Source organism: Physeter macrocephalus, chromosome 17 (genome assembly GCF_002837175.3).
Source record: "Physeter macrocephalus isolate SW-GA chromosome 17, ASM283717v5, whole genome shotgun sequence".
Classification (NCBI taxonomy): Eukaryota; Metazoa; Chordata; class Mammalia; order Artiodactyla; family Physeteridae; genus Physeter; species Physeter macrocephalus.
In genome coordinates, this window is record NC_041230.1 from 7,338,009 (window position 1) to 7,350,895 (window position 12,887).

General features: G+C 37.2%; 2 protein-coding genes across 6 annotated transcripts in view; one reads left to right on the forward strand and one right to left on the reverse strand.

Moving 5' to 3' along the window:
• The window catches only part of LOC102977105 (zinc finger protein 529), a 134,531-nt gene that overhangs the window by 34,307 nt on the left and 87,337 nt on the right, over positions 1 to 12,887 (forward strand). The window lies entirely within an intron of this gene.
• ZNF382 (zinc finger protein 382) overlaps positions 3,177 to 12,887 on the reverse strand; it is a 43,918-nt gene continuing 34,207 nt past the window's right edge. For 4 of the 5 annotated variants that reach the window (XM_007115275.4, XM_007115274.4, XM_024132500.3 and 1 more), the window contains exon 5: positions 3,177 to 5,181. In XM_007115275.4, coding sequence (XP_007115337.1) covers positions 3,758 to 5,181 — 1,424 coding nt within the window. In that variant the 3' untranslated portion in view covers positions 3,177 to 3,757. The remainder of the gene's footprint in view (positions 5,182 to 12,887) is intronic. The other variant, XM_055079104.1, reaches the window with a different exon arrangement.

Here is a 12,887-nt window from a genome sequence, read left to right on the forward strand (position 1 = left end):
TCCGCGGCATGTGGGATCTTCCCGGACCGGGGCACGAACCCATGTCTCCTGCATCGGCAGGCGGACTCTCAACCACTGCGCCACCAGGGAAGCCCAGTATGTAACATTCTGAGACTAGTTTTATCCATAATGTTGCATGTGTCAATGGTTCATTATTTTTATTGTTGAGTAATATTCCATTTTGTGGATGTACCATGGTGTATCCATTTATCCATTGAAAAACATTTGGATTGTTTCCAGTTTTTAGTGATTATAAATAATAATACTATAGACATTCATGAATAGGTTTTTGTGTGAACATAAGTTTTCATTTCTCTAGGCTAAATATAAGTGGGATTGCTAGGTCACATGGGAAGTGTATGTTTAACTTTTTAAGAAACCGCCAAATTGTTTTCCAGAGTGGTTTTACCACTTTGCATTCCCATTAGCAGTGTATGAGAGTTCCAGTTGTTTCACATCCTCTTCACTGCTTGGTACTGTCACACATCTATGATTCTGAAAAGCCCCAGTTTATAGAGACCAGTGTTGATATCTGTGTTTTGGCTGTTGTATATTACTTATAAGGCAGGGCATGACAAGTCTGGCACTATTTCTGGACCACAAATTAAGTGAAGATATTCAAGTATTACCTGGCAAAAATGTTTCAGGTTCGAGATGCACTATGCACAATCTGATACTGGGGACACAAGAAGTGAGGTGACATGCTTGTTTGCATACACAGATTATCAGAAAATACATAGGAGTTGTAGGAACCATGTTTATAGGATGGAATTCATTTACAGTTGGACCGGAAAATCTCTAACATTATCTCCATGATGCTTGAATGTCTGATGTTGACTTTGATTGAGATAAGGGCAGAGGGATATATAAGGTGCTGTTTCAAGTTGAAAACTTCCTCAGAGACAGCCCAGAGTCAATTTATTTACTTACATAAACGATTAGATAACCCAGCTTGACTGTGTGACCAGTGAACAGAGGGGCATAAAAGCCCTTGTGGGGAACTTCTGCCTTGAGCTCTCCCAGAGCCAAGGTTCACACAGATCTTAGTGGTTCAGTCAGGAGATAAGAGTGCAGTCTCTGTGTGAATAAGGACACTGGGGAGCTTGCAACTGGACTCCCCCCAACCAAATGCTTGCCTACCCTTTCTCTTGGTAAGCTACATTCTTTGCTTTTAAAGGAAAGCATTACACATATATACTCTGTGGAGTTTTGTTAGTTCTTTTGAAATGATGAAATCTTTGCCCGTATTAATTCTCTTGTGTCCTATGACCTTGCAGTTAGGTCTACAAAATATGAATTTGCAAATTAATTCCTATCTTGTTGTATATATTTAGGAAAAAGTGGACTTGGATTCCAAAACCATGTCCACTCCTCAGAGCTGCACAAACTTCACTGACCAAAAGATCAGTTAGATGAAAATCCTCATTTCATATATTTATCAATTCATAAAATAAGGACCCATAAAAATTAAAGAAAAAGAACGTTTTCAACTTCTTCAAAAGAAATCTTAACACAGGAGTCTGTAATATAGCCCAATCCTGTTTCATACCAAAATAAAAACTATTGGACCTAATTTTTCTGAACGTCTATTAGAAAGCAAAACTTCACTTAGACTTTCTTCAAGGCATTCAAAGGTACCTCCTGCAAGGATATGGCTGTACTTATGTCCATCGGATTCTATATCTTGATTTCTGTCTTCACCTTAGTTCATGAAATGACTCTGCACAGGATCTTTCAAAGATAGACTTACTTCTCTCTGCACTGTCCACAGCTGGTATTTTGGGGCTATTTTAATTTTTTTTCGCAAAATTGGGAACTATACATTTGCATTGGTAATCAAGTTGATGAGTATAACTTACTACCAGAAAAGGAGAAAAAAAAAAGAGGGAAAAAAAGATATGTATATGGACTCCTCACTGAATTGTTATTTAGATATGTAATTGTAAACAAAAATTACAGTCCAAACTTCAACTGTATTTCAGGGCCAGTTTTTGCTCACGCCTTGATCACCTCGTAGTCACCACAATTTTGCTCATTGACCCTGGAATCCAAATATTCTTACCTTTATTTTTATAATACAGATACTAAGAGATTATTTTCCCCTTCTTTTAATCCATCAAATTTAATTTTAAAATGTGACCATTTAATTTTGAGGGTCAGAAATTTGAGGCGGCCTCAGCTGAGCAGTTCCTGCTTGGGAAGGGGGGAGTGGATCTCTCATGTGGTTCCAGTTGGATGTCAGCAGCAGCTACAGTCATCTAAAGACTTGACTTGCCCCAGATGGCCCATTCATATAGTTGGCAGATGATACTGGATAACGGCTTGGTGCTTAGCTGGGGCTGTTGACTAGGGTGCCTACACATAGGCTCTCTAGCATCATGATCTCAGTATGGTTGGACTTCTTTCATGGAAACAGCTTTCCCCAGAGTTAAGAGTTGAAGCCTCATCTGTTCCCTTGTCAACCTTCCCTTCTTTAGTATGAAATCTTTGCTGTTGTATAGAGTGAGTTATAACTAATCATTCTTACAGTCATTTCATTTGAAGTGTTCCCATCCATTGTGAATTCCCTGGTGTTGTAAGGATTTGAGCTATGGCTATAAGCTTTTCCATATTTATCATTTTTATATGACCAGTAAGATAGTATTTTATCCAGTTAGAATTCTCTAATGTTGAGCAAGGAAGATACTAGATGCCTCCCTTTCTCTAGTATGACTTTGATTTCAAATAGGCATTCTTATGGGTAAAGGCAATCTCACATTTATTACATGTGTCTGGTATTTAGGATTTGAGCTGTGGCTAAAAGCCTTTGGACATGCATTATATTTGGATTCCCAGTTTTCACAACGTTCATAGAATTTCCCTCTAGTATGAATTCTTGCATTTGAACAATCACCATATTGATACTATTTACAGCTGTCTTCCTTCAGAGTGAATTATCTCATGTTGTGAAAGTTATGAGTCGTTTGATAGTATCAACATACATATACCCCAGGACCCAGCAATTCCACTCCTAAGTATATACATGAGAGAAATGAATATATGTACACCCAAATATAAATACATTCAAAGAAGCATTATTTATTATGACCCTAAGCTGTAAACAGTAAAAAAGTCCATCAACAGTAGATTGGATAAATTGAAATATAATCATATAATGGAATTTTATACAGAATGAAAATAAATAAACTTCTGCCACATGCACTAATGATGAGTTTTAAAGACAGAGTGATGGATGAAACAAGCCATATATGAAAGAATACATGTATAATTTACTTTATATAAAGGTTTATAATATGCAAAAACTATAATGTTAGAAGTTAGAACTGTGGTTAACTCTGAGGAGGTAACAACTTTTATACCATATTTGCAATGAGAAATACAGTCACACCACCTTTCTTTTAAAGCAGTTCTGTTCACAGTGTGGTCTATGGACCACTGCCAGGCAGCCTACTGTTTATTACTGGGTCACAACAAGGTATATATTAAAATTTAAAATAAGCAATTTTAAATGTTTGTAGCAACTTGATAGAGGAATTTACGTCTGGTGAATCTAATAAAAATTTTAAGCTTGTATTTTCAATGACTTTTATCATTTAATTTGTCCAGTAATTCTTTTTATGTGTTTTATAGGCTAGCAAATAGTAGGTAAATATGTGGTACAGTACCTTAAACTGTTTAATATTATTACATTTGCAAGCAACATCATGTACAGGGCTTACTATGACTTTAAAAGTTTTCACCAAAAAAATCACAGATTTTAGTGAATTCCCATGGTTTCTATCTTGTGAGTTTTCTGATGGACAATGAGGTTTGACTTACAACTGAAGAACTTTCCACATTCTTTACATTCATATGGTTTCTCTCCTGTGTGAGTTTTCTGATGGCGAATGAGGTTTGATTTCCTACTAAAGGCTTTCCCACACTGAGGACATCCATTGGATTTCTCTCCTGTATGTATTCTCTGATGAACAGTGAGGATTGCCTTCTGGCGGAAGGACTTCCCACATTCATTACAAATATAGGGTTTTTCTCCTGTGTGAATTCTTTGATGGAGAGTGAGGGTTGTCTTTTGGCAGAAGGACTTCCCACATTCATTGCAAATATAGGGTTTCTCTCCTGTGTGAGTTCTCTGATGTACAGTGAGGGTTGTCTTCTGGATAAATGCCTTCCCACATTCATTACATTGATATGGTTTCTCTCCTGTGTGTGTTCTCTGATGATCAATGAGGTATGACTTCTTTCTAAAAGCACTTCCACATTGAGTACATTCATAGGCCTTCTCTCCTGTATGTGTTTTGTGATGTCTAGTAAGGGTTGCCTTCTGGCGGAAGGACTTCCCACAATCCATACAAATGTAGGGTTTCCCCTCTATATGTGTTTTCTCGTGAAGAGTGAGGGCTGTCTTTTGACGGAAGGCTTTTCCACATTGACTACAAACATAAGGTTTCTCGCCTGTGTGAATTCGCTGATGTTCAATGAGATATGACTTCCTTCTAAAGCTATTCCCACAGTAAGGACACTGAAAGGGTTTCTCTTCTGTTTGAGATCTCTGATGCATGATAAAAATGGACTTCCTACAGAGGAACTTCCCATATTTGCTGTATGTGTGGGCCTTCTTCTCCATAATATTTTGTTGGTGAACATTGAGATTTGACTTTTCGATGAAGCCTGTTCCATCTTTATTGTATTCAAAGGGTCTTTCTCCTCTGTGAGCTCTAGTATGTGTAAATAACATTCCTTTCATAAGGAAGGGTTTTTCACATTCATTATGTTCAAATGATTGCTCTGGAGTTTGAACCTTCTGATGTTGAATAAGCTCTTGTTTACCACTCAGACTCCGCTCTGTTTGTTTATAGAGATTCACTGCAGTATGAATTTTCTCATGTTTAGTATTAAGGAGTGATTTCTCCCATCCATTACTCTCACCAAACTTCTCTCTTACAGGACTTACATTTCTAATGACTAATTCTGAAATATTTTTAAAAATCTTTCCATCAGGTTTATATTCACGTAGTGTTGTTTTTGAAATAATACGGTTCTTGCTGACAGTAAATGTTTTCCCCAAAATATTAGTTCTCTCCTTCATTAGCCTTTTGTGGCTGATGGATACAACTGATCTAGAATGCCTGTCTTGATATTCTTTGAACTTCACTAAAACATCTTCAGCTTTCCAATCTTCTTCTAGAAAAAATACAATTAACACCAGTAAGTCTTCACATAAACGTTATGGATAATATATATATACAAACAACCCATGGTGGGACTGTCTATCTCACTACTGTAGTCTACAGAAAGGCCAAAATAAATTACTTCTTGGAGGGAAAATGTATATAACAGTAAAATGAGGAAAAATTGCCATAAGCAAACAACACCTATATCTTTGGGATGTTGTAAATATAAGCTACATTGAGCAGGTGTAATAAACACAAGGGCAAGTAAGCAGAAGATAAAGGATGGTGAAAGTGGGATTGCTCTTGAAATGGGCAGATTCAGAGATAATGGAGGGAGCCTATCAAGGGTACTAAACAGTAAGCAATGAAAATGTTCAGGTGAAGATGAAAGACTATATATTTATTCCCTAATGACTAAATAAGTGTTATAAAATACTTCCATGTGTTTCTTCCTCACTTGTATTTAGCCCACCCATGGCAAATGAACTTTCTCAGGATTCACTTCCTAGTGCGAACAGACACACTAGTCTATAGTCTAGACCCTAACTCTCCATATCACTGTAATTTTTTTCTCTTGAAAGGGAAGAATTGGGAAAACATAATTCCATTAGGAATTGGAAAATAAACCAGAGGACAAAGCATATCTGCAACATGAATATAATCACTGTTATGTTCTGACTGCTGCTACCATCAATGTATTCTTCCAGAAATGATCAATAACTAAATTCTCTTGACCGTCAATTATAACTTTTCCTCCTTTCAATTTGCTAAATTACTTTTTCAGTTTTAGGGAAAGATGGGTTCAAGTTTTCCTCCCAGTGGAGTAACATACCTTAACTCTGCTATTTCCTATTGGGGCTGTGAAAGATTGAATTCTTCAATGTATACGTACAGCACTGATTGGCCTTAAAAACTATATCTTACTACTGTTGCCTTACTACCACCCATATCTGGTGGGGCAATTTTAAAGATGGATTCATCTTACTCACGACTTGCATCTTATTTACAACAGCCCTTTTATCCCATCAAACTAGACATTGAAAGGTAAACAGGTAATACTGTATCATGTATTTATAAAATGGAATACTTCAGTGAAATTTATACAATGGAATACCATTCAGAAATAAAAAGGAAAAAACCTACTGATACATAATGATAAAAGGGATGAATCTCAAACATTTTTCAGATTTAAAGCTTTATGCAAAAGAGTACACGTTGTACAATTCCATTTATGTGTAGTTCTAGGACACACAAAACTAATCTGTATCAATAATTGGAATTATACTGCCTTCCTGAGAATTCAACCACCTGCAGGGATATGCTACAATCCAATTTATCCAAACGCCTTCACATATTCTTTCTACCCTTCAATGTCTATTTTGTCTGAAATTAGTATATAATTATTGTCTGGACCATCCATTTCAAGCAATTTTTCAACAACCTGCTATTTTCATATACTATTATATGTAAAATGCTCAATTTGATAATAATGCCTTCCCAACTAAAACTTATGCTCTTGGACGTCAACATTTTATTGACTATCTTCTTCGAAACCTTCTGAGTATACATTAACACACTTATAAGTGGTAAAGAGATATGATCTTGACATGTATATCTAAAAAGAACTTACCATTAAATGATTTTTGAATGGATGAGAAAGATGTTTTCCTTGCATGCTACCACAGGCCATCAACCAAGTAACGAATATCTAGCCTCTGCTACAAGCCACAGTAGGAAAAGTAAAAGAGAGGACCTTATTTTGAGGGAATTGTTAATCAGATGGGAAGAGAGGTCTCAGGTAAAACAATGTTGAATCAGGTAGCAAATTACTAGGTCATATCAGAGGATTTGTCTGTTTGCATGTTTATAGACAGTAAGTATAATATGAATGCAGAAAAAAAGGAACTGACATGCTTTGGAGTCATCAAGGAACATTTCATGGGGAAGTGAAATTTGATCTTTTAATCAAAGGATATGTAGTATCGTGTGGTAAAGAATATATAATCTTGCCCAAAGAGAATTCTGACATTTGCCTTTGGATTCTGGGAGGTAATCTCTAAGTCCTTGGAGTGTCATGCCTGAGAGGAGTATTAATTGCCTGGGAGCCTTTGGCCAGCCAGAAAGTAACAATGTGATTTGGAGGGGGTGGTCTTTGAGTCACACCAACAATGTGATTGAGAGCGGGGGGCTTTGGGTCATAGAATATTAGCTCAGTCTCTTAAGGGGCTAGAAACTTACGTCAGCCACATGGGCAGTCAAGCATGCCTATGTGATGGAGCCCTAATATAAGCTTTGGACAATAGACTTGGGTGAAGCTTCCCTGGCTGGCAGTATTCTATATGTATTGTCACAGGGAAGTAATGCTGTCCATGACTCCAGAGAGAGGACTACTAGAAGCTCTGTGTTTGGTACTTTCCTGGACTCTGCCTTATGTGCTTCTCCCCTTGGCTAATTTTAATCTGTATTCTTCTCTTACAAACCATAACTGTGAGTATTATAGCTTTCAGTAAGTTTTGTAAGTCCTTATAGAAAACTATTGATCCTAACAGTAGTCGTGGGGACCCTTGAACTTACAGTTGGTATCAGAAGCGAGGGTGGCCTTGTGTGTACTACTGTACTCTCTTACTTTGTAGTTGGCTAACTTTGCAAGTATCCCTATGGTTATATGGCAGCTGTCATATAATGAAAGGTCCAGTTGTGAAGAATAAAATCAATCGTATTGAGTACATTTGGGAGACTCGAACAGACATTAGCAGGAATTCTTAGTCAAAAGAGAAATACTGGGTTTCCCTGGTGGCGCAGTGGTTGAGAATCTGCCTGCCAATGCAGGGGACACGGTTTCTAGCTCTGGTCTGGGAAGATCCCACATGCCGCGGAGCAACTGGGCCCGTGAGCCACAACTACTGAGCCTGCGCACATGGAGCCTGTGCTCCGCAACAAGAGAGGCCGCGACAGTGAGAGGCCCACGCACCACGATGAAGAGTGACCCCCGCTTGCCACAACTAGAGAAAGCTGTCGCACAGAAATGAAGACCCAACGCAGCCAAAATTAAATAAATAAATTTGAAAGGAAAAAAAAAAAAGAAATACATGTGGAATGACCAGATGGGATATTATTCTGTCAGCCCCTTGAAATAGAAGGGATTTAAATTTCATATAATAAGTGATATCTTTTTTTGCATATTGACTGAAAGAAAACTGAAAGAACTGGAAAAAAAATCATGGCAAATTCAAACAGTAATTACAGCAGCCCACACCTGAAATAACATGGCTCTCACTTTTGAAGATGTCAGTGGCAAACGAGAATATGAGGATGTAAAGATATTTATGTGAAATAAAGATATTATGTGAAATAAAACACAAATTGTGGAGAGATAATTTTTTAAATATTGCAGAGATGATGGAATCAACCTGATGTTACAAGAAGCTGACTACAGGAACAAAAGGATATACAAAGATAAGATAAAGTTAATGACTATTATTTCTGAAATATCAATAACCAAAAGGATGAGACAAGTGATGCTATATTGCTGTAGGCAGATTAAAATATACCAGTAGAGTCCAAGTGGGAGAAATGGGCTGAAAATGGCTATTTGAAAGCGATTCACATACAACAAGGAAATCACAACTTGAGAATGGATCAGATTATTACAGTTTACATGGCTTTTATAAAGACAAGAACTGAGGAAGAAAGATTCTTTAAGGATACCGATGAGAGCCTACTGAAATAAAATCCATTTATTCAACAAATATTTATTTTTTCAGAGGGAAGAAAAGCAACCAAGATGAAAAAGGCACTCAGGAACGTAGGATAAGTTTTTCACCCAAATCAAGGTGGGTACATATCAGGAATCTGAGCACTATGTTATGAAACATGGAGATTTATTGGGAAGAAATTTATTGAAAGAAGTGATACTGAAATTATCACTTTAGTCCAAGGCATATGGATTTTGAAATCCGACAGTTGGTCTCACAGTGAGAATGGAATGTGAGACTGAGTACAGGAAACAAGTAGAAGAGTAAAGGAAAGAAAGGAAATGAAAACTAAGAGGAAGATTAATATTAGCAATGATTACCCTTTTATATTTTGGATAGATTTAAGAATGCATATAAATAGGAGACTATAATAAAAGAAGAAAGATAAAGAGCTGAAATGTTAAAGAAAGAGATGAAAAACAAGAAGAAAGGCCTACACTAACAGTTTCCAAGAGACCCTTACGGGAGGTCCACAAAGTCAAAAATATTTTTGTTAGTAATAACACTTCAGGCGGACTTCCCTGGTGGTCCAGTGGTTAGGACTTCACCTTCCAGTGCAGGGGGTGCAGGTTCAATACCTGGTCAGGGAGCTAAGATCCCACATGCCTCGTGGCCAAAAAACCAAAATATAAAACAGAAGCAATATTGTAACAAATTCAATAAAGACTTTAAAAATGGTCCAAATCAAAAAATCTTTAAAAAGAAAGATAATAATAACACTTCATTGGGACTTCCCTGGCCGTCCAGTGGTTAAGACTCCGTGCTCCCAATGCAGGTGGCACGGGTTCAATCCCTGATCAGGGAATTAAGATCCCGTATGCTGCACAGTGCAGCCAAAATAATAATAAAAATAACAACACTTCATTATTAACAAAAATAATAGTATTTTAAACTGTGTTCTTATTTGCATTGGTGGGGCAAAAGCACTGGTGGGTGTCTCATGGAATTTTAATTTATAGAGGTGACTGAGTGATGACACAGAGAGGCTAATGCTATTAAAAGAAAATTTTTTATTACTTACCTTTCCTGAGAGGAGGGGCCATGCCATGCCATGCAGGGCCACATGGGGAAGCACCAGGTTTGGTCAGGAGGCAGAAAGAGGCAAGGGGAAAGTGTAGGCCAGAGCCTTTACTGGGGCTTGCTTCCATGGGAAAGGCAAGGCAGGGCAGAGGAAACAGCTTAGGATTGGCTAGTTTGAAGAGTGTTGGCAGGTTATGGGTTATAGGGGAGCTCTCCAGTTGTCTGGTACCTGGTCCTGGGTGATTTAGGGCAGGGTAAATATTGGCTTGGTGTCTGTGAGTTAGATAAAGGAGGTGGTTGAGGATATGGAGTGGGGATTGGTTGATTTGTATATGAAAGGTGGGCTCACCAACAAGTTGTTTGTTTACTATCTCTAGAAATTGGCTAGCTCTGGGAAGGGCAATCTCTCCTCAGCCAGTAGGGCTCCCCAAAGATGTCAAAACATAAAATATAGAAAATTTAAAAATGATTGATACGGTGGGTAAAATGCTGGCACATTAACATATATCAAAGCACTGGCACCAATCTATAATAGTAATCACTGCATTTCTAACTACCACACACTCGCAGGAAAAAAGTTTCACTTAAGACTTTTTTTTTTTTTCTTTTCGGTATGCGGGCCTTTCACTGTTGTGGCCTCTCCCGTTGCGGAGCGCAGGCTCCGGACGCACAGGCTCAGCGGCCATGGCTCACGGGCCCAGCTGCTCCGCGGCATGTGGGATCTTCCCGGACCGGGGCACGAACCCGTGTCCCCTGCATCGGCAGGCGGATTCTCAACCACTGTGCCACCAGGGAAGCCCTCACTTAAGACTTTTGGATAGAGCAGAAAAAATTCATTAATTTTATTAGATCTCCACCCTAGAGTACATATATTTTCGATATTCGGTGTGATTGTTAAAGAATTATGCATACAGCACTTCTTTTGCATACCGGTGTACAGTTGATCTTTAAATAACATGGGGAGGTAGTGGGGCCAACCCTCTGCACAGTCAAAAATCTGCATATAACTTATAGTTGGCCCTCAGTTCCTCCATATCCACAGTTCCACATCTGTGGCTTCAACCAACTGTGGATCGTGTAGTATTGTAATATTTGCTATTGAGAAAATTTGCATATAAGTGGACCTGCACAGTTCAAATGCATGTTGTTCAAGGGCCAATCATATAATGTATTTTATGAGGAAAAGTGCTGATGTAATTATGTGAGTTGAGAACTAAATATCTACATTTTGTGGAACAGCAGTTTTACTTGAAAAAACACTATTATTCAGATGTGGATATCTGGTAAACATTTTCTTGAACAATGTGAACCTGTCTATTCAAAGAAAACATCTGCCAATACTTGCTACCTACGATAAAAGAAGTATAAGTCATTATGTTAGAAAGCTTGTATTTGCTACAGTGAGCTTATCAACTTCCCAATACTTAAAAGACTTTTATAATGAGATTGCTGGTGATATTAACACATGTGGGTTTGGGGTTTAAAAAAAAATATTGATAAGGAAATGTGTCAAAATTTGGCAGACCTGTATGCACCAGTGAACTGTTACTTTCCAAATAACCAATACATATGAAAAAACAATGCATGGGTACAGTATTTAAATAGACCATTGGATTTTATGTAATAGTCTATAAAAGTTCATTGTTATGATTTCAGATTTTATATTGCAACTAACTGTTTAGAAATAACCAATTGTTAAGTGGCAACTAACTGCTTAGGAACTACCAATTGTTAAGTTTGGGTGTAGTATTAATGAAGAATATCCATGACAATCTAAAAAGGCTTTTAAAATACTTCTCTTTCAAACTACATATATGCATGAAGGAAGATTTTCTCCATATATTTCAATTAAAACAACATATTGCAACAGATTAAATGTAGAATCAGATGTGAAAATCAGCTATCTGTTATTCAGCAAGACATTAAATAAACTTCAATCATGTAACAATGCCCCTTTGCTCACTTTTCTCTTTTGAAAAATAGTTTTTGTTTGTAAAAATATGATTTTTATGTCAACATGTAATGACTTTATTATATTTATATTGTTCTTTTTAAATGAAATAAATGAATATTTTAAAATGTGTTTTAATTTTGAATAGGATATATACACATTCACACAGTTCTTTTAATTCTTAATAATTTTAAGAGTATAAATAAGTCCTGCAGCTGCACATAAATCAATGAAGTTAGAACACACCCTCACACCACGCACAAAAATAAACTCAAAGTGGCTTAAAGACTTAAACATAAAACAAGACACCATAAAACTCCTAGAAGAGAGCATAGGCAAAACATTCTCTGACATAAATCGTACCAATGTTTTCTTAGGTCAGTCTCCCAAGGCAATAGAAATAAAAACAAAAATAAACAAGTGGGACCTAATCAAACTTACAAGCTTTTGCACAGCAAAGGAAACCATAAAAAAAAAAGAGAAAAGACAACCTACGGAGTGGGATAAAATATTTGCAAATGATGCAACAGACAATGGCTTAATCTCCAAAATATACAAACAACTCATGCAACTCAACAGCAAAAAAACAAACAACCCAATTGAAAAATGGGCAGAAGACCTTAATAGACATTTCTCCAAAGAAGACATACAGATGGCCAGTAGGCACTTGAACAGATGTTCAACATCACTAATTATTAGAGAAATGCAAATCAAAACTACAGTGAGGTACCACCTCACACCGGCCAAAATGGCCATCATTATAAAGTCTACAAATAACAAATGCTGGAGAGGATGTAGAGAAAAGGGAACCCTCCTACACCACTGGTGGGAATGTAAGTTGGTACAGCCACTATGGAAAACAGTATGGAGGTTCCTCAGAAAACTAAAAATAGAATTACCATATGATCCAGCAATCCCACTCCTGGGAATATACCTGGACAAAACTATAATTCAAAAAGATACATGCACCCCTATGTTCATAGCAGCACT